General features: G+C 43.5%; 1 protein-coding gene across 1 annotated transcript; it reads right to left on the bottom strand.

Moving 5' to 3' along the window:
• Positions 1-550: 550 nt before the first annotated feature.
• LOC130122987 (kynurenine 3-monooxygenase) lies at positions 551-22,994 on the bottom strand. Its single transcript, XM_056292087.1, has 15 exons — positions 22,836-22,994; positions 22,375-22,444; positions 22,035-22,132; positions 21,210-21,299; positions 14,884-14,932; positions 12,899-12,986; positions 10,511-10,676; positions 10,256-10,327; positions 7,018-7,139; positions 6,270-6,417; positions 6,119-6,176; positions 5,860-5,942; positions 4,164-4,265; positions 4,006-4,065; positions 551-1,121 (listed from the first exon to the last, which is right to left on the bottom strand). The coding sequence occupies exons 1-15, from the start codon at positions 22,896-22,898 to the stop codon at positions 972-974; spliced, it is 1,419 nt and encodes a 472-aa protein (XP_056148062.1). The 5' UTR covers positions 22,899-22,994; the 3' UTR covers positions 551-971.
• Positions 22,995-23,024: the final 30 nt, after the last annotated feature.

The raw sequence follows: 23,024 nt of genomic DNA on the forward strand, positions 1-23,024 counted from the left end.
AAGCCAGATGTGGGTATGTGCCCTGGTCGCTGCACTAGCGCCTCCTCTGGTCAGTCGGGGTGCCTGTTCAGGAGGGAATAGCGTGATCCTCCCACGCGCTACGTCCCCCTGGTGAAACGCCTCACTGTCAGGTGAAAAGAAGCAGCTGGTGACTCCACATGTATCAGGGGAGGCATGTAGTAGTCTGCAGCCCTCCCCGGATCAGCAGAGGGGGTGGAGCAGCGACCGGGACGGCTCGGAAGAGTGGGGTAATTGGCCAAATACAATTGGGGAGAAAAGGGGGGGGTTCCACAAAAAAAAAATTTTTTTTTTTTTGATCTGACAACCAGCTTGACCTGCATCTTAGTCAAAGATATTTCCGAGAACTGGAATCAGTTGTTGGGAACATGTTTTCCAGTGTTAGACTAGGAACTGGAGTTTAACACTGAGATGTGTTGGTCTCCAGTATATTGTGTTTGCTGCTGCAAAGATGTTTCTATCTGTATTTATAAGTCTTACCTGAGTCCTTTTATTTGCACAGGAACATGTATTTGAATAGTATCCAGAGAAATTGTATCATTGATATTTTAATTGTGCAGATTTCTCTGATAATATAATCAAAACCACTGAACAATGCTCATCTTCCTTTGACAGCAACATATTAACCAAGTTTACACAATCTGTAGTGATGGTGTTTGACTGGTAAACCGACTGACGATCCAAAACCCTGAAACGACTCTGAACTCAGTCACCAATAAAACGTAACATCTACCAAAAGTAACCGAAATACTATCATAAACACAATATAACATCATAATATCGATGCTTATCACCTGGGTGAGTTCGCAGTCTTCATTACAGCACATTAAATAAAAAAATTGGTGCTTCAATTACTGTAAATCAGTAATCATAATTACATTCATCCTTTGGATTGGAAATGATGCAGTCTGCCGGAGGTCTTCAGGTGGTCTTCAGAAGGTCTTCGGATGTCTTCAGGAGGTCTTCAGAGCTAACAGACTGTTCCACAGTTTCTCAGTGGGGATATTGGGGATGTTGGGCAAATTGTGCAGATTTTTAATGAGCAGGAAAGAGCCCCCAAAAACTGCCCCTGTCGCACAAAACAGCAGACCGTGGCTGATGACCTGCGTGAAAAAAAGGATACAATTGATTATAAAAGAGATTACAAAGAGTTGCAGAGGTGTTTTTTTACACAAATTTGGGAGATAGGGTTGAGAGAGGACAAGACATCGAGACATGATGTCAGGTCCCTGACCAGATTTGACCCTTGCACATTGCCCTGGTACGAGCAAAAATATCAACTGGTTGAGCCACTAGGACCTGCTTCTGATCATTTCTCTGAGGAAAAGCAAGCACATATCTTTAATATTAAAGTTAAAAATAGGTGAGAATATTCATTTTGAACCAAATACCGATGTAATGATAATAAAATTGATTAATTGAGGCATGCAATGGCAAAATGTACTCAAAATGGAATATCACAGCAGAAAATACTACTTGCCCCTTAATTACAAATATCACTTTAATTTTATTTATAGTGCAAACTCTTTTTCAGAGTACCAACGCAGTGTAGGAGATACAGTCCGGACTGTCATAGTGTAACATGGCGAATGCAATGCTCTGGTATGTTTGACCCCCCCCTCCCTTTTTTTTCTCCCCAATTGTACCTGGCCAATTACCCCACTCTTCTGAGCCGTCCCAGTCACTGCTCCACCCGTCTGATTGACTTGACTTGACATGCCTCCTCCAATACATGTGGAGTCGCCAGCCACTTCTTTTCACCTGACAGTGGAGAGTTTCGCCAGGGGGACGTAGCACATGGGAGGATCACGCTATTACCTCAGCCCCCCCCCCCCCAAACAAGCACCCCGACCGACCAGAGGAGGCGCTAGTGCAGCGACCAGGACACATACCCACATCTGGCTTCCTACCCGCAGACATGGCCAGTTGTGTATTTAGGGACGCCCGACCTAGCCGGAGGTAACACAGGGTTTCGAACCAGTGATCCCCATGTTGGTAGGCAACGGAATAGACCGCCACGCTACCCGGACACCATGTTCTGGTATGTATATAATGTATCTATAATGACATAATATGCCTGTAATGTCAAAATACAGGTTGACACTCTGCCCGGCTGTTCTGCCCTTTTCTCACACATCCATATGGGTTTGAGACCAAAGACACTTTGACATCTCCCGAATCCAGCAGTGTACCATAGAGCCAGACAATATAGACAATATTATTATCATGACAATCTTTAGGAATTTTGCACAATATTAACATATATCTTGATGTCTGCTTACAGATGAGAAAATACAGATGTTTAACAGTGATGAGTATCGCACCAACAGTACGGAAGAGCAAAACCGAGAGAAGATGGTTCAACATGCACAGTCAGTGTGCAGAGTTGGGTGCAGGGCAGCCAATTTGGGGTAAAGCAGTTTTGCTGGGGAAAAGGAAAAGGATTGTGAAGCATGTCGGCAGTAGGAAGCAGCAAGGTGTGCTACAGCAGTCTCCCAAGCAAAGCGGGGTCCATGGATGAACTGAGAAAGCATAGAGAGGAAAAAACATGGGAGGGTAGGGCAGAAGACTATGAAGCATGGAAGCACCTGGATTAAAAGATATATTTTTTTTCCAACCTGAGTTTTTTTTTTTTTTTTTTAGTTTTTGCTATCACGTATGTCAGTTATGATGTGGTTTTACTCTCTTACTTCACTTTGGAGGTCTTGAACACAGAACACCACAGCTTTACAACAGTGCCTCATGGTGCCACAGAATACAACCCGTCCTTTCAAAAACAACAGTTAGATTGTGCACATCATTTCCCGTTATCTGAGTTCTTAATTGCACTGGCTGGGCAGTTTATTGATGGTTACTACTACCTGCCCGGCGATTAAGATCGTTTAAGTAATTGGGTCATATTTGACTTGTTGAATGAAACATGTCTGATGATACTATCTATTCCGCGGCACCATAAAATGCCGTTGTAAAGCTGAGTCCAATGTGTCTGTAGTCTTCAAATTAAGCCAGTGAGAGAAATTATATAACCGATATGCACGATTGCAACAACTAAGAAAATAAGACCCATGTTGTAAAAAAAACAACCAAAAAACAAGGGGTGTCCAGTAGTGTAGCGGTCTATTCTGTTGCCTAGCAACACAGGGATCGGCGGTTTGAATCCCCGTGTTACCTCCGGCTTGGCTGTGTCTGCGGGCGGGAAGCTGGATGTGGGTATGTGTCCTGGTCGCTGTACTAGCGCCTCCTCTGGTCAGTCAGAGCACCTGTTCAGGGGGGGGAGAGGGAACTGTGGGAAATGGCGTGATCCTCCCACATGCTACGTCCCCCTGGTGAAACTCCTCACTGTCAGGTGAAACGAGGCAGCTGTTGACTCCACATGTATCAGAGGAGGCATGTGGTAGTCTGCAGCCCTCCCCGGATCAGCAGAGGGGGTGGAGCAGTGACCGGGATAGCTCGGAAGAGTGGAGTAATTGGTAATTGGCCAGATACAATTGGGGAGAAAAAGGGCAAACCCCCTCCCCCCAAAAAAAACCAGAATTATCCTTTAAATCCATTATAATTGCTGCCTATGATGTGCAACCATCTCCTCATAATCTAAGTCACTGGGTAAGTGAGGATTCTTCATGTCATAGCTTCACTTAAGGCATATTCTGCAAGTCTTTCCCAAGGTACATCGATACACATGAGAACACAACCAGGTGTTAAAATGTCTGCTCGGTCAATCTCCTGGGGCGTTGTGTATTTTGCTACCGTTCCAAGAGAGGATGAAGCAGATGAGGCACATGACAGAAAAAAAACAACTTTCTGTGATAGGGAAGTCACTGTGAGAGAGTCCTATCCTCTTATCATACTCACTGCCGATATTGTGCGACTTCAGAAAAGTGCAGCGATTAAAAAAGAAAGTTATTCTGAGGATTTCAAACTTCATCGTGTGAAAGGTTTATGAAAAGTAAAAAAAAAAAACTTTCAGATCTTCAAATAGTGACCTACTTTGTCTTGCCAGTGCCAGTGTATCACTGCTTCATGGTACCTTGTCCTTGTAAAGGTGACCTAAAGACAACAGATGATATACAGAAAGACATGGAGTTTCTGGCATATCAAAAAATATGAAATACATTCACATTTGGTTTGTCTTGAGAGAAACTTACCATTGTGTACAAGGGGATTATTGTATTTGGCATGAAGAAATGGAGGACGTTATCGAGGTATTTTCTGAAAAGGAACCATTTGGAGTTGACGTGAGCCCTCATCTACAAAACATGGATAGAAGACCTGTTAGCGAGGTGAATGGAGGACATCTTGGGGACTTTCTGAAAAGTTCAAAAAGCTTGCATTCTTTTTCCTCCCTGTTTCTGCAGGCAATCTACACATCTAAGCACATATAAATGGCTAACTTCATCAATAAGCTAAATAAAACCAGGTGCCTCTTTTTTCCCCATCTTCTCAAGCATAGCTATATGATAGGGAGGTACATTTAGCTTCTGACTTCTGACAAAGTCCTGCTGGGGTGAGAGTCACGTGTGAGCCGTGAAGGATAGCAACAACGCTGAAGCCAATTATGCGTAGATGACTTTTAATGGACGGATGGTTAGGGAGCTGGTGGCCTGTCAGTTGTGATGGAGAGTGTTGACATCTCCACTATGGTCGATTGTCCTCGGCACAATGAGTCTCTCGCTGCCCCGCAACCAGGATTAGTCATCCTCTTATTATACCGAGCTATGCGTGGCAGTTCAGAAGCCACGTTTAATTAAAGCAGGAGGCGCTGCTCTCCTTGCTCTTAATAGATGCTGCAAAAGAGTGGTAACCACAGAAAACTTTCGACCCATGTCTTTTTTTGTGTGTGTGTGTGTTTTATCTCTTTGTTGCTCAGTTCTGGGCATGAACACGTTGACTGGACGATTGCAGAGACTAGAAAGCGTTGCTCGAAATCAGTCGCTTCAACTACATGTGAGGAGATAATATGGACGTAACATGATTAGCAGCTGGGACAGGAAGCCTGGTGAGCACCTGATTGACACAGACAAAGGAACTAAGCTACCATGTTAACGACAGAATGCAAAGCTGGCCCACATCTCTGACTCACTCGGCTGACTTTATTGTTCACAAGACCACTGACTCTCAAAACACATGACAGTATTGGGTCAAATGAACCCTTATTGGGAGGAAAAATGTCTTGATGCATGCTCAATAATCCAGGTAAGAAAATCACAGAACGGTGAATCAGTTCCTCTGGACACAGCATTTATTGAGAGAAAAATTTCATCACTCATCTGTCTGAACAGACTGCAGGTGTCCCCACCCTTATAAACAACACAGCTGCATAACGACCGAAACCAATGATCGGTTTCATATGCAAATATGGGTGTGACCGTTAACTAGAGTTTCAATGGCCATGTGGACTATTCACAGAAGATTTGGGAATGTTTGCAATCACAGCATTGTAGGATGGCGGCAGATGATGTTAAGAGGGAACGGCCATCCCTGAACCGGGGGGGGGGGGTCTAAGAGTACATCTACATACATCTACATGCTACATACAGCTGTGTTTTCATATACAGCTGTATGTAGCACTGATACTCAATTTTTCTTAAAATACACTGATATTCGCAGTTTTCGCATCCCCGGGTTGCCCGCCAGTGATGTCAACAGTGGAAACGATTTCGGCAGCCATAGACACACGGACGATTGCTCAGTATTATGGCTACTAAAGGAGTGTTATCTCCACAACATAGAGATAATGTTGAAAATCTTTTTTGTCCCTTTAGATAAGGGAATGCAAATTATCCAGTGCAATGCAAAATTGTACGTTTCCCAAAGTGCTAATAACTAAAAAAAAAAGATTACTTCAATATAGTTGTACATGGCCAGGTCTGCAATTGCATGGTCATCTGGAACTCTCACTCTGGTGTATTCAGGCAGTACAACACCTGGGAAAAGACATGGGGGCATTGGTTAAGACTTGCAGAGAGTAAACCAATATGACAGGCCAATTAGATTCACTAACGTCAAGAAGGAATGCATTTTTCATTTCGTTTCCATGGCCTTGTTTGTCAGTCTATTAACAAAACCTTTTATAACCTCGGATCATAAAGAACATACTTACTCAAGTCCTCGTTGAACTGGTCCATTATTTCATCAAAGACGAGGCAGTCCTCAAAGCCCTTGAAAAAAAATTGAAGGAACAGATTAAACTCCCAAACTCCCATTCCCTCATTCCCACCCCCCCCCCCCATCCTGTGGTAGATAATACCTACAGCATTCATGCCCTGGCCATAGAAGGGCACCACAGCGTGGGCTGCATCCCCCATGAGGACGCACTTGTCTCCGATGTGATACGTAGAGCACTTGACAGACACCATGGCCTGGGCAGGCAAACGGAAATAATCCCTCTTGAGAGCATCACTGCGTACCACAAACAGAAACACAGCAGAATGAGATGAGCAACGTAAAACACAACAGAGTCCTATCAAGCCGTTACATTTGACTTCTGTGGGTTTAGTTTTTTGTCTATTTCTGAATTTCTAAGCCTCCGTTGTATTTGCATGAGGTAAAAGAACTGACGCCTGTCTACAGCGGCGAAGTCCACCAGGTGCACTTGTTTGTCTTCCCCAATACTGTTAAGGAGCAGCTTTTGTAGGCCAAGTGCGCCAAATAAAGTGCGCCCAGGGAGGAGGTAAATGAATTACACACCTCATCCGTTCCTATATCTCACACCCTCGCCATCTTCCTGTCACCTGCAACGTACTGTCGGCCTTAAATTAAAAACTCTTGTCGCTCCCAGCCATGTTACTCTACAGTAACATGGCTGTAATTTCACACCTCACGGACCATGACTGTGGATGTGGCTGGAGCCCAACGCATGATGGAAAATTAAAGTGTTTTGCGGGTGGATTAGCACGTTTGGAGGGAGAGGTGAAGGGATGAGAGCAGGAGAAAAGGAGGTAGATAGAGATGGGGGGGAGAAGATGCAGCAGGAACAGGGAGAAGGTGAGAGTCACTTACACTCCTATAAGCGGCACTGCATCGGGGAAGTATGTCTGGAAAAACTCTATGACTTCATCTCCAGTGGTGATTTTCTCAAACTCTTCAAAGGGCATGAAGAGGGTGCAGGTGAACGTCTTGTCCTAGATTGGGGAACAGACAGACGGAGTGCCCAGTGAGCTTCATTCACCCATCCATTGTGAAATGTCTCTAGCATTAAACCTATTGTGTTAGTAACACATTTGACATATTTTCAAGTTGAAATATGACAGAAATACCATTTAGTCTTTTTTATTGCATAATGCTACACAATATAAGGCTATATAAATGTAGCATGGTTAAAAATGTCATAACCAAAAAATGTTATATAATTACACAAAGTATCACCACATGATTATTATTATTATTATTAGTATTAATATTTTCATTGCCAACATTGTTATTTATTTTATTATATCATCAGGAAACGCTTATAGTAGCCCCTCCTTGTTGTGACACCATTTCCTGTTAGTAGCCCCTCCCTGTTGTGACGCCATTTCCTGTTGGTAGCTATAAAATGTGTGTTCCCCCTGTCTTCTGCCTCTTTCTCGCTTTGGACATGTAGAAAGACAATACAGATCCCACGCATGAGAGAAGTTGTCCTGTCTTTCCTACACAACGCAATGAAAAAGTACACCGGTCACATAAACACAATAAAACCAATGGTCATCTTTTTTCTGTCTAAGTTTCTAATTTTTTTTACATCGCTGGTGTTATGGATTAAATTTGACCCAGCAGAGAATATTGATAGGATGGCATACTGAATTACAATGTTCTGGAAAGTTCTGTGCATCAAATTTTATTCAGAAATCTAAAAATGCCATGTTCCTTAACATAGGACATATTTATAGATGAATCTTGACTTTGTTTAGCCGACTGATGAGTGGTATATCATAAAGCGAATTTGGTCTTTGGACCACATAATAGAAAAGTAAACTGAGATTTTACGAGTGGATAATTTACTCAAGTGATTGAACATTGTATTGGATGATAATGATTGATTTTGAGTTATGTTATGAGTTAAAATATGGGTCAAATTTGACCCAAAAAGTGTGTGCTGTTTTCTGCCACATTGGGAGGGATAATGAAATAGCAGCCCTATAGTGAATTGACAGCTGAACTGACGCAGGATCGTATAATACTTAAAATAACAATAACGTTCCACACGTAATATATTTTCCAATGTCTATTCAAAGTGAATACTGTATCACTGTTTTATTTTTGTGGGGGCGGGGGGGTTGTTTGTTTTTGGTTTTTGTTTTTTTTGCTCGTCTGGCTAGTCCTGCAAATTATATTCCATAGCAATTTATACAATGTAATTTTTTTCTGACGAATACACTGCATTTCAACTAGGGCCACTAGATGACACTGTTTAATCTTGTGACTCAATTGAAAAAAATACTATACCACAATAAATGTGACTTATACACTGAAGCGACTGGTATATATGTAAGTTTTTTCCCCCACAACAACACATTTTTGCTGGCTGCGACTTATACACCAGTGTGACTTGTAGTCCAAGAAATACGGTAGGTTCTTCAGATGTACATTTTATCTAGTGTATTCTAATAGATTTCCAACATTAAACACTGCATATTAATGAGGTCTACCAAGTCCTCCCTCACCGTGGAATACGGCTGATTTGCAAGTCAAAACCAGACAGAGGGCATATGCATATTTTCTTATCAAGTGACAAATGGGCCAAATCCTCCACATATGATAACCGAACCCCCCGGTGTGACTGATGGATGGAAGTGGAGGAATGGTGTGGGAGTGCCATTATCTGTTCACTTAGCTGCTGTTATCCATCAGCACCAGGAAGTCGTCCCGAAGGACCTTCCTAGAGTGCCTCTGTTACCATGGCATCTCCCCAGCAACAGAGGTAGTGTGGCAGATAGTGACAGACAGTGCCGATGCACTCCTGATTTAGTTGCCTCAACCTGGCCTCACCAAACAGAGCAAATCGCAATTTTTTTTTTGTGCTTAGTCAGCCAGGCAGAAATGTTATGACAGTAAAGAAACATCCAAGAGAGAGACAGAGAGAGAGAGAGACAGATGGCAACAAGCCAAAAAGATGGACAATGAAAAGGACAGAAAGAAAGTGGGAGAAGAGGAGAGATGAGCATACGGTGGAAGACATGCAAATAGAAGGAAACAGGCATTAACAGGGTGTTGTGTTTACTGAGAGCCATTTGCAAATTGCATTTGCAAATTGCAGTTCATGCCAGCGCTGTGTGAGATGTAGGGCTAGACACAGTGGCGGCTGGCCAGTACAGGGTGGTGGGGCGCCACCCCCTTCAAACATCAAGAGATGAAAATCTACTTAAACATGTTAAATATAATTTAGTTGTATAATGCAAATGATTATGAAATAAAAGTGTTTTTCAGTCTGTGAGCGCCTATCAGCAGCCATTAAATATTGGTTCCAAATGGTATTTGGTTGATATCTGTCTGAATGCATATGCTTCCTGGGTGAAGGGCGCCGGCCAAACGATACCTTATGTTAAGCCCTCAAACTTTTGGCGAGCAGGTGACCTGAGGCTGCTGTCTAATTGGGTTCTTAAGATTTTCCATGGGGCGCAGTTCTGTGCGTCCCAGACACTCTCACTTTTATTGGCAGCAAACTGGTATTGTTTTAATGTTTTTTGATCTAATGTGATGGACGATTCTCGTGGCTGTCAATCATGTTCACACCCACCACGAGAATTGTCTTGACTGTCAATCATCCACCGTCTATGAACCCTGATAAAATCTATAGGTTACATTGTCCTTCTTAATAACTCTGTGACTGTATGGACATTAAAGCAGCTGTCAGGTGTACTGCACCAAGGTAAATTGTGCCCCCCCCCAAAAAAAAAATTTTTTTAGCACCAGCCGCCACTGGCTAGACATCAGGGAGCAAAACAAAAAAATTCTGGATGAGGGATTCTGATGAGGGGTTTTTGGAAGTGTGTGTGTGTGTGTGTGTGGGGGGGGGTGCTAGGCTGTTCAGTGAAATGGTCCAAAGATTAGGGCAACATCACTGCAACCCCTTGAAGGTCAACCATACTCCAAAATCCCCTAGTCTGGTTATCATTTTGTCATAACTTATATCCACAACTGTTAATTTATGAGTAGAAAATGGTATCGCAATTAAACCCCTCACAGTGCACAATATCCAATATATTGTTCGAATAACCAAGTTGCAAGAATCTGATGAACAAATGAAAGTGACACTCACCAAATTGGGCAGAGCGATCATCATGAATGTGTTTCTTGGCCAGATGTGCAGGTAATTAGGCTTCATGGCAAACTGGGTCCAAAATCAAGTCAGATGCAAGAAGCATTACAATTATTAAAAGATAAGCGCATGAGATTACCAACACCTCACCGGCAACAGTAAAAGAGACAGGCTTGGTGAGAATGGCTGCTATGGCAGCAAAAATAAACCTTCAGTAATGTAGGATGTAACTTCATAGAGTGAAGTTAGACAGACCTCTCCGTTGTTAGGTGGCATGGTGAGCTCCAGGTACCCATGAGGGATGTAGGTTTGGCTGTAGCTGAAGCGGCTGCGGCGAAGGAACTGTTTGCGGATGGCAGAGAAGGCCCCGTCACAGCCCACTATTAAATCTACCCTGATCTCCTCCATGGTCCCATCAGACCTGCATGCCATGGAAGAACCAATACCGATGGTTTTTATCAGAGAATAGTCTCATATGTTGTTGTCAGGTGCCCTCACATGACTGGATCGCAAAATCTATGGTACTTGTGAGCGCTCCAAGCTATTTCTTACAGTAGTAAGAGCTGGACAGAGAGCTGTTAACTGTAATGTTATCGTAACTCGAGTAAACTGATACACTACTGTACATGTGATTTATCAGTATTGCATTTAAAGGTGTTGAAAAAAGTTTCTGGCACCCAGAGGCAAATCTAAATACACTTCCCTTGTGCTTTCCCTTGCAGCATGACAAAACATCCCCCAGAATGAAGTCTAACGTGATGTTCAGTGTGTGGCTCGGAGATACTATTCCATTTACACTGTAGTTTTTCGTTTTTTGGGGGGGATTTTTTTCTCCCTTTTTCTCCCCAATTATTACCCCACTCTTCCGAGCCATCCCAGTCACTGCTCCACCCCCTCTGCCAATCCACGGAGGGCTGCAGACTACCACAAGCCTCCTCCGATACATGTGGAGTCGCCAGCCGCTTCTTTTCACCTGACAGTGAGGAGTTTCACCAGGGGGACATAGCGCATGGAAGGATCACACTATTCCCCCCAGTCCCCCCCCCCGAATACTTGCCCCGACTGACCAGAGGAGGCGCTAGAGCAGCGATCAGGACACGTGCCCACATCAGGCTTCCCATCTGCAGACACGGTCCATCGTGTGTGTAGGGACGCCCGACCAAGCCGGAGGTAACACCGGGATTTGAACCGGCGATCCCCGTGTTGGTAGGTAACGGAACAGACCGCTATGCTACCCGGATGCCACACTCCCACTGTAGTTTAACAATTGGGTTGCAACCCATTCTGAATGCTTCTTGGGTGGACTTACAGCTGGATTTTTACATTAACATTTGGTCAAACATGCCTGTTATGCTACAGGACCCTTGCCTCAGTGATTTAGGATTACCAGATTGGAGGTATGTGACGTTAATGGGTGTCGAGGGCCTATATGCTCAAAAACATATAAATACTTGTTCTACCATCAAGGGTTTAATAAAGGAAAATAGGGACGCACAGTGATTTATGTAGGTTTTGCACTTGAGCCTTCTGGTTTTCTTATAAGATTTCCATTTTGACAATAATATCTTGGTTTTGATATCAGTTAAATATTTTTAACTGAGATCAGTTGAAGTTTTTTTTTCATATATAAGTTACAGAAAGTCTCATGAAAAATTGCAAATACACTTATTATGAGTACTTTTCCTAGCAGCCGATTTCTGATCTTGTCTACCAGTATTCTGCAATGCGTACTAAATATTAGCTTGTTAATGTGCACCGAAAACACTGATAACCCAGACACGAGGGGCTCCCTCTCAGTTCCCCAGTGTTTGCCCTGCTCCGCAGTGCAAGGTTTTAGGACCTGAATGTCAACAAGTGACTAACTGAATCAGGTTAGCGTATTGACCGTGTGCCGCTGTCAATCAGCAAAGCCTTGATAAAGGTCGATTGGCATTATCGAGTTAAACAACATTTTTCTACAACCCCTGGTCCTGGCTGCCAATGCAAGCGTGGCTGGGTGCATGTAGATGCTGTTTAAACCCTTCCGAGGATATTTAAATCTCTGGGCTACAACAGGTTGGAAAATGCTCATCACTGTCACAAAGCCAACATTTGCAGGGACTCATACAGAGAGGAATTATTGCGGAGAACCAGAGTCAAACAGTGTCGACCATATTTGTCCTGAGTGCAGGAGAGTGTATTTGACACAGAAGGGAACAAACGAGAGCCATCGCTGTTTAATTTGGAGAGAACGGGAGGACACGCTGTCGTGTAATTAGATTAAGCAGACTTCCGTGCTCCTGCATATTGTGCTAATAAGCCACTATGTGGCGGTGCATACTCACACAAATAAAGGAGCCGGGAGGCATTTAGCTGCGGATTTGGCTGTAAGTGCAGCGTCACGTTTATCTCAGTGACATCCTATTATATTACAGAGCTAGCAAAAAGTCACACACGGAGGCTTAAACATGAGATGTGTTCATCGCCACATGGTACCTGAGGCAGTTAGAAGACACAAGACGACATGAATTTAATGTAGAGAGAGGCATTACAAGACATAGTCCCTGAGGTGGGACTCAGATATACAGTGTGTGTGTGTGTGTGTGTGTGTGTGTGTGGGTGTGTGTGTGGGTGTGTGTGTGTATGAAGTCAATAGCTGTTTACCTGACAAAGGTCATTAGCCCTGTGTCAGAGCTCCAGTCCTGCAGTTTGCGGTCAAAGTTCAGCTTTGTATTTGAATATGTTTCTGCCTCTTTGGTAACATGGGAAAAAAAACATTACAGAAAAATCTTAGATCACACATAGTACACAGACATGACATAGTGAAAGCGGTTTGGTATGAAATGCAAGATGAAGAAGAAGATGAAGATGAATATTTTAGACTGTCAGTAAACACTAAATATAACTCTTGTATTAATTGTAAAAGGGACACACCTGTCACACTGATTTAAAATGACATGGAAATAAACTGTCGGATGTCAATCCATCTATCTAATTGTGTGAATACTGACAAAGAGGCAGAACTATGCTATAGGGTTGTCTTGAGCAAAAAGGGAACCTGGCAACCCAATCCTTGCTGTGGTAAATCATCCCCAACCCTCAACTGGGATGTGTCGTGAAATATGAGGCAAACTCCTTTAAGACCAAATGTACTCCTATGTCCCCTATTGGCCGAGTCTTCCTGCACTTATAAGACTCACACAGTGTACTAAAATACACAAAGGAAGCTGGATTTGACTTAAATTTCATTTCACTAACAAAAATGTAAAAAAAAAAATGATTTCAGACAATTTAGGAGAGACACTTGTAAAGACCTTATCATTGAACTGACGCATCAAATTTTCCGTATCGCTTTGGGAGGACGAACTGTCTTGACAGTCCTTCACCACTATGTGCCCTTGTGTTGTAAAATGTGCTGTTTTCCCAGTAAAAACAGCACATTAGGAAATGGTGGGTCCGGACATGGGCAGCAGTATGACGTAGAAGAGTAACATCACCCTCAGGGTAGCAAAGCTCTGCCAATTTCTCGTCTTTTAAAAATCGCTCACTATAGGACAGTGGGTGAGTTGGGGCGGAGCCCGTGTTATAAACAGATAAAATGAAGAAGAAGTGGCTGCTTGGGCTCAAACTGTCTCTCCTATCACTTGGGGTGGTAACAGCCATACTTTATTTTAATTATTTATTTTTATTTTTTGTTTGTGTGATGTGTCTGTGGACAAAAGCACTTGGTTATATAATAATTGGGGATTGTGCTGCAGTTCAGCCAGCAAGGGAGCAATGTTGGAAGATTCAGTATTACAGAAAATGTGGGTAGTATCATATTTGCATAGATTTCATCCAAGACTAATATCATTCATTTAAAGTCATTTCAGCTTTTAACTCAACAAGAATTTTTTTTTTTAATTTGTAGTTACTCTATAACAAAATTCTGATCGATGACAATCCCCCCCCCTTCAATTTTATTTATCTAATTAATTAATTTCCTCCTCTTTGTCTCCCAAATGGAATTTTGGCCAATTACCCCACTCTTCCGAGCCGTCCCGGTCGCTGCTCAAACCCCTCTGCCGATCCAGGGAGGGCTGCAGACTACCACATGCCTCCTCTGACACATGTAGAGTCGCCAGTTGCTTCCTTTTACCTGACAGTGAGGAGTTTCACCAGGGGGACGAAGTGTGTGGAGGATCACGCTATTCCCCCCAGTTCCCCCTCCCCCCCAAACAGGTGCCCCGACTGACCAGAGGAGGCGCTAGCGCAGCGACCAGGACACGCACCAACATCCGGCTCCCCACCCGCAGACATGGCCAATTGTGTCTGTTGGGATGCCCGACCAAGCCGGAGGTAACATGAGGATTCGAACCGGCGATCCCCGTGTTGGTAGGCAATGGAATAGACCACTACGCCACCCAGACGCCCTCGAGGACAATTCTTAATGAATTAAATTGGCCATGACAAACGTGGTCATACATTGTCTACCTTAACATAAAACTATAATCATGTTGTTATTTTAGCAACCTAAGTAACAATATCAGCTGAAGTACCGGTAGTATTCTGTCTGTCAATACTAGATGAGGTACACCACAGTGTTGGAGTATGGTGTTGGATCAAGCATCAATGGCTGAATAATATGATGAGGGTATATATGATCCTACCTGTTAGTAGCACTTTGTTGAGATTGGCTCTGTCCACTGATAGGATGTACTGAAATGAGACCAAAAAAAAGTCACTTTTCATACCAGTGCAATGCTCAAGTTGAAGCATTTAAACTACCAGAGCTGGGCCATTTTAGCAAGGAATACACAGTGATTAGGAATCTTTAAGAAAGATCACCTTTTAATGCTTCCTTTCACTGCTCTCCCCCTGAACTTAAACACTTTCAGACATTTCAGACAACACTCGCTGTTATGATTAGTATGGAATTAAGTCTTTGACCCAAATGCATTTTGACAGCCTCTTATCGTTGGTAACAAAAGATGTTTAGTCTGTCTGCCGGTCATCAGCTCCACCATTCATGCTTCCATTACAGCTTGTCTGTCTGCACCACCTCTATATGTGCTACACTGGCTCCGTTAGATTTCCAATTGATTTTAAAAATGTATTGCTCACTTTTAAGGCCTTAAATGGTCTTGTGCCGACATACATTTCTGATTCATTGACTTGGTATATGGTCTCTCGACCATTAAGTTCCGCAGATGGATTATTTTATTATTATTATCATTATTATGTGACTGTTGCAGCTAGCAAAGCGCTATAAAAATGCAACTTGATTGATTGATTAATATGTCCACTTGTGTGAGTGCATGAACACAGAGATCTGTTACACAATCAATACGTTCACTTCATTTTTCAAGCCAACACTAAATGTGAAGGATTTTTTCTATATTTTTCTATCCCTGGATCACTTCTTCTTGTGTATCGTGAACTATGCTGCAGATCCCCTTTATAATCAGATCTTTCCACAGAAAATAAAGCCTGCTTCATGCTTCTGGACGGGGAACTGCTGTAAGACCCTTCTCGTTATTTCATCATCTCAAGACCAAGCAATTGCATTTTCACATCTGCTCAAACAAGCATTTTTACTTTTTAGTTCATGACAGATGTGGCTGACAGAGGAGGGTACACCCAAGAAGATGAAGGTGCAAGTTTTATAAGCTGAGCTGGGATGATGCAGCGGTACCAAATGGAAGACAATGAGTCGAGCGCTGAGTCGAGCGGAGGGGTGTCCTCTAGATTTAGCGCCAGCAGGACACTAACACATAAGTGCAGCGTACACAGTGAACTTTAATTTAATCATTTCTCCCAGCAGCTACCCCAAGGACTTCTATCTGGTGTTTTTTTTTTTTTGCAAGCACCACTTCTCAAACAGAACAGCAGCTTTGTGGAGATAAAGCAGAGGTTACTCTCGCTCGTTCTTGTCTGTAACATTAATGATTAGCAGCGTGCACTCACGGTGGAGTTCCTGTTGTTGTGGGAATAGGCTTTTGGCCTAGAAGGATCATGTTTAGTTGCCACACATTCTTTGTAACCTATAGGAGCTATGCTGACACTGTTGCAGAGATTTAAAAAAACATTTTTTTTTGTGTCTTGTTAGAGGTTATGAAAAGGGCCAAGTTTCTGTAGGCCAAGACTGGGTCCGTGAAAGATTTCAACACTCTCAGACAAAGTAAAGCTTTAACCATGACAAACCAATTTCTAACATTATAGCTACACTCTACGGGAAAGCCAGCCCCATCAAAAACAGAATGATATTCTGGAAATTGTATTTGAAAAATAAGGGGAAGTGGTTGAGGAATATTTTGGCTAGCTCTCGCCCCAGGGTGTCGGTCAGAACACACAGGAAAGGAGATAGGGGGGAGTTATAACAGTTTAGTGACTGATTTGCCCTTAACACAACACAGCAGTACAGTAGACCCAATTATGGCATGTATCAAAGGTAGGTGTGTGTTCTGGAACAAATCACAAATACATATATATATGGTTATTGATAACTACCAACAATTTAACTAGGCTTTGCTGACAATGTATACAGGGCTTAACAGTACTGGTTATCTCAGTGCTGGCACTGATAAAGTTACTAACAATGTAAAATCTAACAGCAAAACTAATCAAACTAATAGTATTAGTAATACAAATGCTACTATCAATAGGCATATTAACACTTGTATTAATACCAATATCAAAGACTTGCCGACCGTGTGGCTGGGTCACGTGTCAGTAGAGCAGTAACACATGAGTTTCTTAGGAGAAGCTACCGTAATTAACAACTACATAACATAATATCCATGACACCATCTCCAGTGTGGAAGATGGTAGCATGAATTCACGTTTGCAGCGGCCTCACCCAGTTCCGGTGTGGGAAGATGGTGGCGCAAACTCACGTTTGCGGCTGCCTCACCCAGTTCTGTCGATGCAGTGTCTTTGTCAACATCTGCGTCTAAGTTTGTGTCTTCGTTTGATAGCTGGGAGAGCTGGAGCTGGATCGGCTGGGAGAGCTTGGTCTGCTGTGTCCTGTAGGCCCAGGGACTATGGCCCTGCCCAGATGTGTTTGGCTAGTTTGGCTAAGGTCTTGCCTCAGGCCAAATTATTGGCAGGGTTGGCCTGTGAGTTGATGTATCACCAAGCTTCAGAGCCTGTCAGTTCCTGTACCTTGGCTGTTCTGGTCCCCACAAAGACCTAGAACTGGCAAGCGTCAGACTGCAGCCAGCTTAGCACTGTTGTTAAATCAGTCCAGAGTACAGTCCCTTGGAGAGGTGAGCTCAATAGCTATCAGCTTGGCTAGCAGGGCCCCAATGATGGCTGTGCAGAGAGCTCCAACCTGGGTATGGAGTATTGCCTTCATGGTGCTAACCTTGACCTGGCTATCAGAAATGCCAAGTTGATGTTGCCATAGCTGTGAGCCGCATTTGAGTTCTGCATCCCCTTCGGGAGCCAAGAGTTTGTACTATGCCCACCAGGGCGCAGATCTGTAGAGCGAACCTCTCAAAAGCCTCCATGCCCCCCCCCCCACCTAATGTCTAGAGAATCCATTACATGGGCAATCTTCTTTAAGGCTAACAGATATCAGAATAAGGAGTAGGTGAGCTCAGGTAGGAATCGGCAATCAGGCATGCCTTCTACAGCTTCAGGTGGTCCACAAGGATCTGATACTTGAAGAGCTCAGTACTGTCAACTGTTAGGAGGTTCTCCAAGGTAATCTCAAGTCATGCAAACTCAATAGGGTCTCGATGGTTAAAATCTGTTATGGTTGGCTTTGGTCCTCGGTAGCCCCTCTCAGAACCTATTGGTGGTGATAACTGTGAGTGCACTTGAAGTGAATAAGCTTGAGTATGTGGCCACAGTGGAGCATGATGCTGAGCGGCAGGCATTGGTTGAGCATATGATGTCCAAGTGTGAATGGCAGGATGAGGATATGTAGTGGGCCTAGGCTATGAAGGTGTCGCCCTGGTCGGTTGTTGCGAGTAGGTGGACCAGCCCTGGAGGGCCAGAGACTGTGGTGCAGGACTGATTGCTCCCTTAGGCAGCAAAGTGGGCCCGATCCGGATAGCTCTGAGGTAGCTGTAGCTGATCATAATTTGAGTGGTATATGGCCAGCTACGATGGATGGGACTCCAACTTTGTAGGGGATGGGGATGCAATATAGCTCTTCATATCTGCAGCTCCTGCATAATCTTTTCCAAGAAGTCCATCATGGTGTCTCCTGATGCTGATGAATCCCTTTGACCTTTCCCATATCTGGCAGAGCAGTAACTGTAGTCCGGTGGAGAGCCTCTGCTGTGCTGTGCTTGAGCAGTAGTCGAGTCACGCTGAGTCCATGTAGGAAGTCGGTTGTCCCTGAGAGTAGGGAAAGGCACTTGTGCTGGTAATGAATAGGGGTGCCTCTAGCCTAGAGCTTGAGATAGGGACTTAGTGAGATATGGATTGTAAGCTGACTGTCTATTAGATGTATGGTGAATCTGGGTAGGGATAGGTTAATACAGTAACTGACTTCATACAGTTCCACAAATACTGTTAATATAAGAGTTGCATAATCCCGACACGTTATCTCGCCTTGTCTTTGCAGTTCGCACTAGCTAGCGGGAGGGGTGAGTAAGTGAACGAGGTGTGTGTGTGTGTGTGTGTGTGTGTGTGTGTGTGTGTGTGTGTGTGTGTGTGTGTGTGTGTGTGTGTGTGTGTGTGTGTGTGTGTGTGTGAATTAATTAATTGTAAAGAGCTTTGAGTGGCTGTTACAGCTAGAAAAGTGTTACATAAAATGCAACTTGGTTGATTAATTGATTGACTTAGGCAAAGAATGATAATTAGTTGGAGCAGAGCTAAACCTCTCTCTCTCTCTCTAAACTCAATCTCTAGCAGTGGAGTGTGTCAAAGGCGAACAGCCCAGTAGTTCCAGCCGACGTTACAGTTGATGGACTAACTGCCTGTCCAGGCCAGAGCTAGCTGAGCCCTCTCTAGGCCCCCTAAGGAAGTCATGGCATTCATCAATCCTATCGCTGGAGGCAGCTGCACCTTCCAATAGGTGCTCCTCTCCTACTGGTTCTCCTTCGCCTATCGGCATGCTGTGCTGTATAATGTAGGTCGGGTGTTGAGGAGATAGCAGACCTGTGTCTGAAGGAGCAAAGCTTGTAATCTGCCAGGTGAAGTGGAGGCTGAATATTGTGTTTACGGCGCAAAGTCTCCTCACGGACATCAGTTTCATGGCTGGAAGGATCCATCCTAAACCAGGCTAAGCACAGGGAATCCTACTCGAAGGACCAAAATAAAAAATAGCGGGAACTGGTTGAGGAACATTTTGGATAGCACTCGACCTGGGATGTCGGTCAGAGCACACGGGACAGGAGACATGATGTTGTTATAACGGTTTAGTGACTGATTTGCCCTTAATACAACACAGCAGTACAGTAGACCCAATTAGGGCATGTATCAAAGGTAGGTGTGTGTTCTGGAACAAACTGGAAACAAAATATACATACATCAGGTTGGTAATGACTACAAACAATTTAACTAGGCTTTCCTGATAATGTATACAGTGCTTGACAGTAATGGTAATCTCACTGATAAGGTTACCAACAATGTCAACACCTAACAGCAATGTCAATCAAACTAATAGTCCTATTAATACAAATACTACTACCAAAGGCATAATAACACTCGTATTAATACCAATACATCCAACATCAGAGACTCGTCGACCGTGCGGCTAAGTCACGTTTCAATAGAAGAGTACCACGTGAGTTTCTTAGGAGAAGCTACTGCAATTAACAACTACACAATATAATGTCCATGAACAGAAACAGGATTACAGAACAGACATGTAATCGGATATCTTGTTGTGGCGTCAATTCCTATTTACCCGTAACAGTATTAATCAAACAAGAGGTGCAGCTAGTCAAAGTTAACACACGACAACTGCATCGGTTAACTCCCTCGGGAGTTTATCAATTATTCAGGATATTAGGATCAGGACATATAACCTACTGGTTGAACATTCATGCACACAGGGAAAGGGGAGGAAACAAAGTCTGTTCTGAATCGAAGAATCTTGCAGTGGGGACTCGAGGCGCACGTCAATCCGTCACCAATCTTTCGAGAGTGCTCACTACCGTCCGATTCTGTATCAGGTACGCGCATGCATGCGCCACCAATGGAGAAGTCTGCCTAACCAATCTTGGACTTTAGTACTTTTGACTTATCAGTCCATTGACTAAATATGAAGCACTACCACTTCGTAGTCAATAAGTCGAGTAATCAGTCACTATGGTCTTAGTTGACTGAAGCTTTAAGGGTCATTAGTTGTGTTGAAATAATTTTTGGAATGATGATAACTTTTAGAACTCCCCTTTTCACAATATTCAGAGAGTCATCACATCTCAAATCACATGTCGTTTGGTCTGACAGACTGACAGTCTGGGAATGATAGAAGACAGTGAAAGTCAAGTGAGCTCATATCTTGAAGTTTTTTTGGGTTTTTTTGGATTCCCCCCCCCCCCCGTTATTCTCCCCAATTGTATCTGGCCAACTACCCCACTCTTCTGAGCCATCCCGGTCGCTGCTCCACCCCCTCTGCCAAGCCAGGGAGGGCTGCAGACTACCACATACTCCATCCGATACATGTGGAGTAGTCAGCTGCTTCTTTTCACCTGACAGTGAGGAGTTTCGCCAGGGGTACGTAGCGCGTGGGAGCATCATGCTATTCCCCCCACAGTTCCCCCTCCCCCCTGACAGGCGCCCTGACTGACCAGAGGAGGCACTAGTGCAGCGACCTGGACACATACCCACATCCGGCTTCCCACCCGCAAACACGGCCAATTGTGCCTGTAGGGACGCCCGACCAAGCCAGAGGTAACACGGGGGTTCAAACCAGCAATCCCCATATTGGCAGGCAAAGGACTAGACTGCCACATCATCCAGACGTCCCTTTTTTCTCTCTTTTTTTTTTTTTGTATGTGAGAGTATATACTGACACTGGGCTTCTGACAGTTACCTGGCCTTTCTTGCCATAAGGAATTGGTGACTGCTTCCCACTAGGTGAATGGATCATCCTGGCATGCATGGGGATCCCCTTTGAGATAATCTGAGGAGAAAAAACGCCCCAGAATGCCACACAAAATCAACATTTGAAATATAGTTTTTTTTTTTACTTGAGACGAATTGTTTAGCTTTCACAGCAAATCAAACTTTCATATAAATCAAACATCCATATATATATCACAGGTAGAAACAGTCTGTGGGAGCCATGCTGACAAAAGTAACGACCATGTCCTTTCTCATGGCCATAGTCCATTTTGTCTTCCATTCCAAACTGCCCTTGAATGTTTATTTGAAAAGGTTGTGAGGCAAGATCTGTCTTGTCATGCTGAAAAGTCATGCGTGTAAAAAAAAAAGAGCATCCAGCGCAAAGATTTTCCAGGCATATATAACATGCTCAGAACGTCTGATGTGAACCAACCAAACAAGAACATATTTGCTGACATCAGACATGACAGAAACAACATCTGAGCAGTGTGGAGGCAAACAGGGCAGGGTGGATGAATCCCTGGGGCTTGTACACATTAAATTTGTCATTATTAGGGATCCAGTTAAACAGAAACACGTGCACTATTTGCTTGCTTCCACTTTGGTCTCTGGGTGTGCAGCTCGAGAATGAGTGTTAACATGATGGGTATCTGTGCTATACCGGAAAGCATACAACACACTTATAGGGTGAATGTGTGACAATGCACCTCATCTCTTCACTCAACTAACACAGCAGCATCAGTGTGGCGATATTTACAGAGGTAGAAAATAGATGATAAAGAAGTCAACGTACCCTCTCTTCCATTCCAACTTGTTTCAGAGCCTGACGGCCCCTGTGAGACAACGCAAGGTTGATGCTTCTTCCTCTCACAACTTTGGCTTGGCGGATATCTGACCAAAATATGATCTTTTCAGTAAGTCGTTATGTTCACACTACTGTCAGTCTACTACTCTTTTACTTTTGTTTTAGAGATAAACCTCACTTTCACTTCCTTACATGTCTATATTTCTCTTGATTTATTCATCACGCATCCTTTCACAAGCTCTCCCCAAGCAAGAAGGATAATTATACGTGAATGACATGATGGTGGTGTTGCTTACTTTGGACAAAATACATATACTTTGAATATTACCTTCCCGAGATTCAAAGACTTGCACTTCATAACCTCTTTTGGCGAAGTAGCAGGCGTTCAGGGCACCGACCTGAGGGGTAAAGGGATGGTTGTAATGACATGAAAACCTTGTCCCTTGTTATAATGGAAGCCTAACAACATCAATACTGGATATGCTTCCCACTATCATGGGGTTGTTTAGTTGCTTTTTCCCCCAAAATTCATTTAACCAAAATAAATAAATAGATAGATAGATAGATAGATAGATAGATAGATAGATAGATAGATAGATAGATAGATAGATAGATAGATAGATAGATAGATAGATAGATAGATAGATAGATAGATAGATAGATAGATAAAATTCTGCAGTAAATGAAATGTAGAAAGAACTGTGTTCTCTAAACGTGATTGGCGAGACACATTTTGCTGTGAAAGAGCCACAGAGGAGATACAGTTGTTCAAACTTTTAATGGTCTTACCAAACCACCTCCCACTACAGCCACAACTTTCGTCTTGGTAGTATTGCCCGTTGTGTCCTCCATTGCGTTTGGCCCCCTCTTGTTAAACTGTCCAACTCGGTGTCCGGCGAAAAGTGGTTTCACATACACTTCTTTCTTTTTCTTTTTTTCGAAATGACGGCAAAAGTTCAGCAGGAGCGAAGTAACCCT

The sequence above is a fragment of the Lampris incognitus genome, chromosome 13 (genome assembly GCF_029633865.1).
Source record: "Lampris incognitus isolate fLamInc1 chromosome 13, fLamInc1.hap2, whole genome shotgun sequence".
Taxonomy (NCBI): domain Eukaryota; kingdom Metazoa; phylum Chordata; class Actinopteri; order Lampriformes; family Lampridae; genus Lampris; species Lampris incognitus.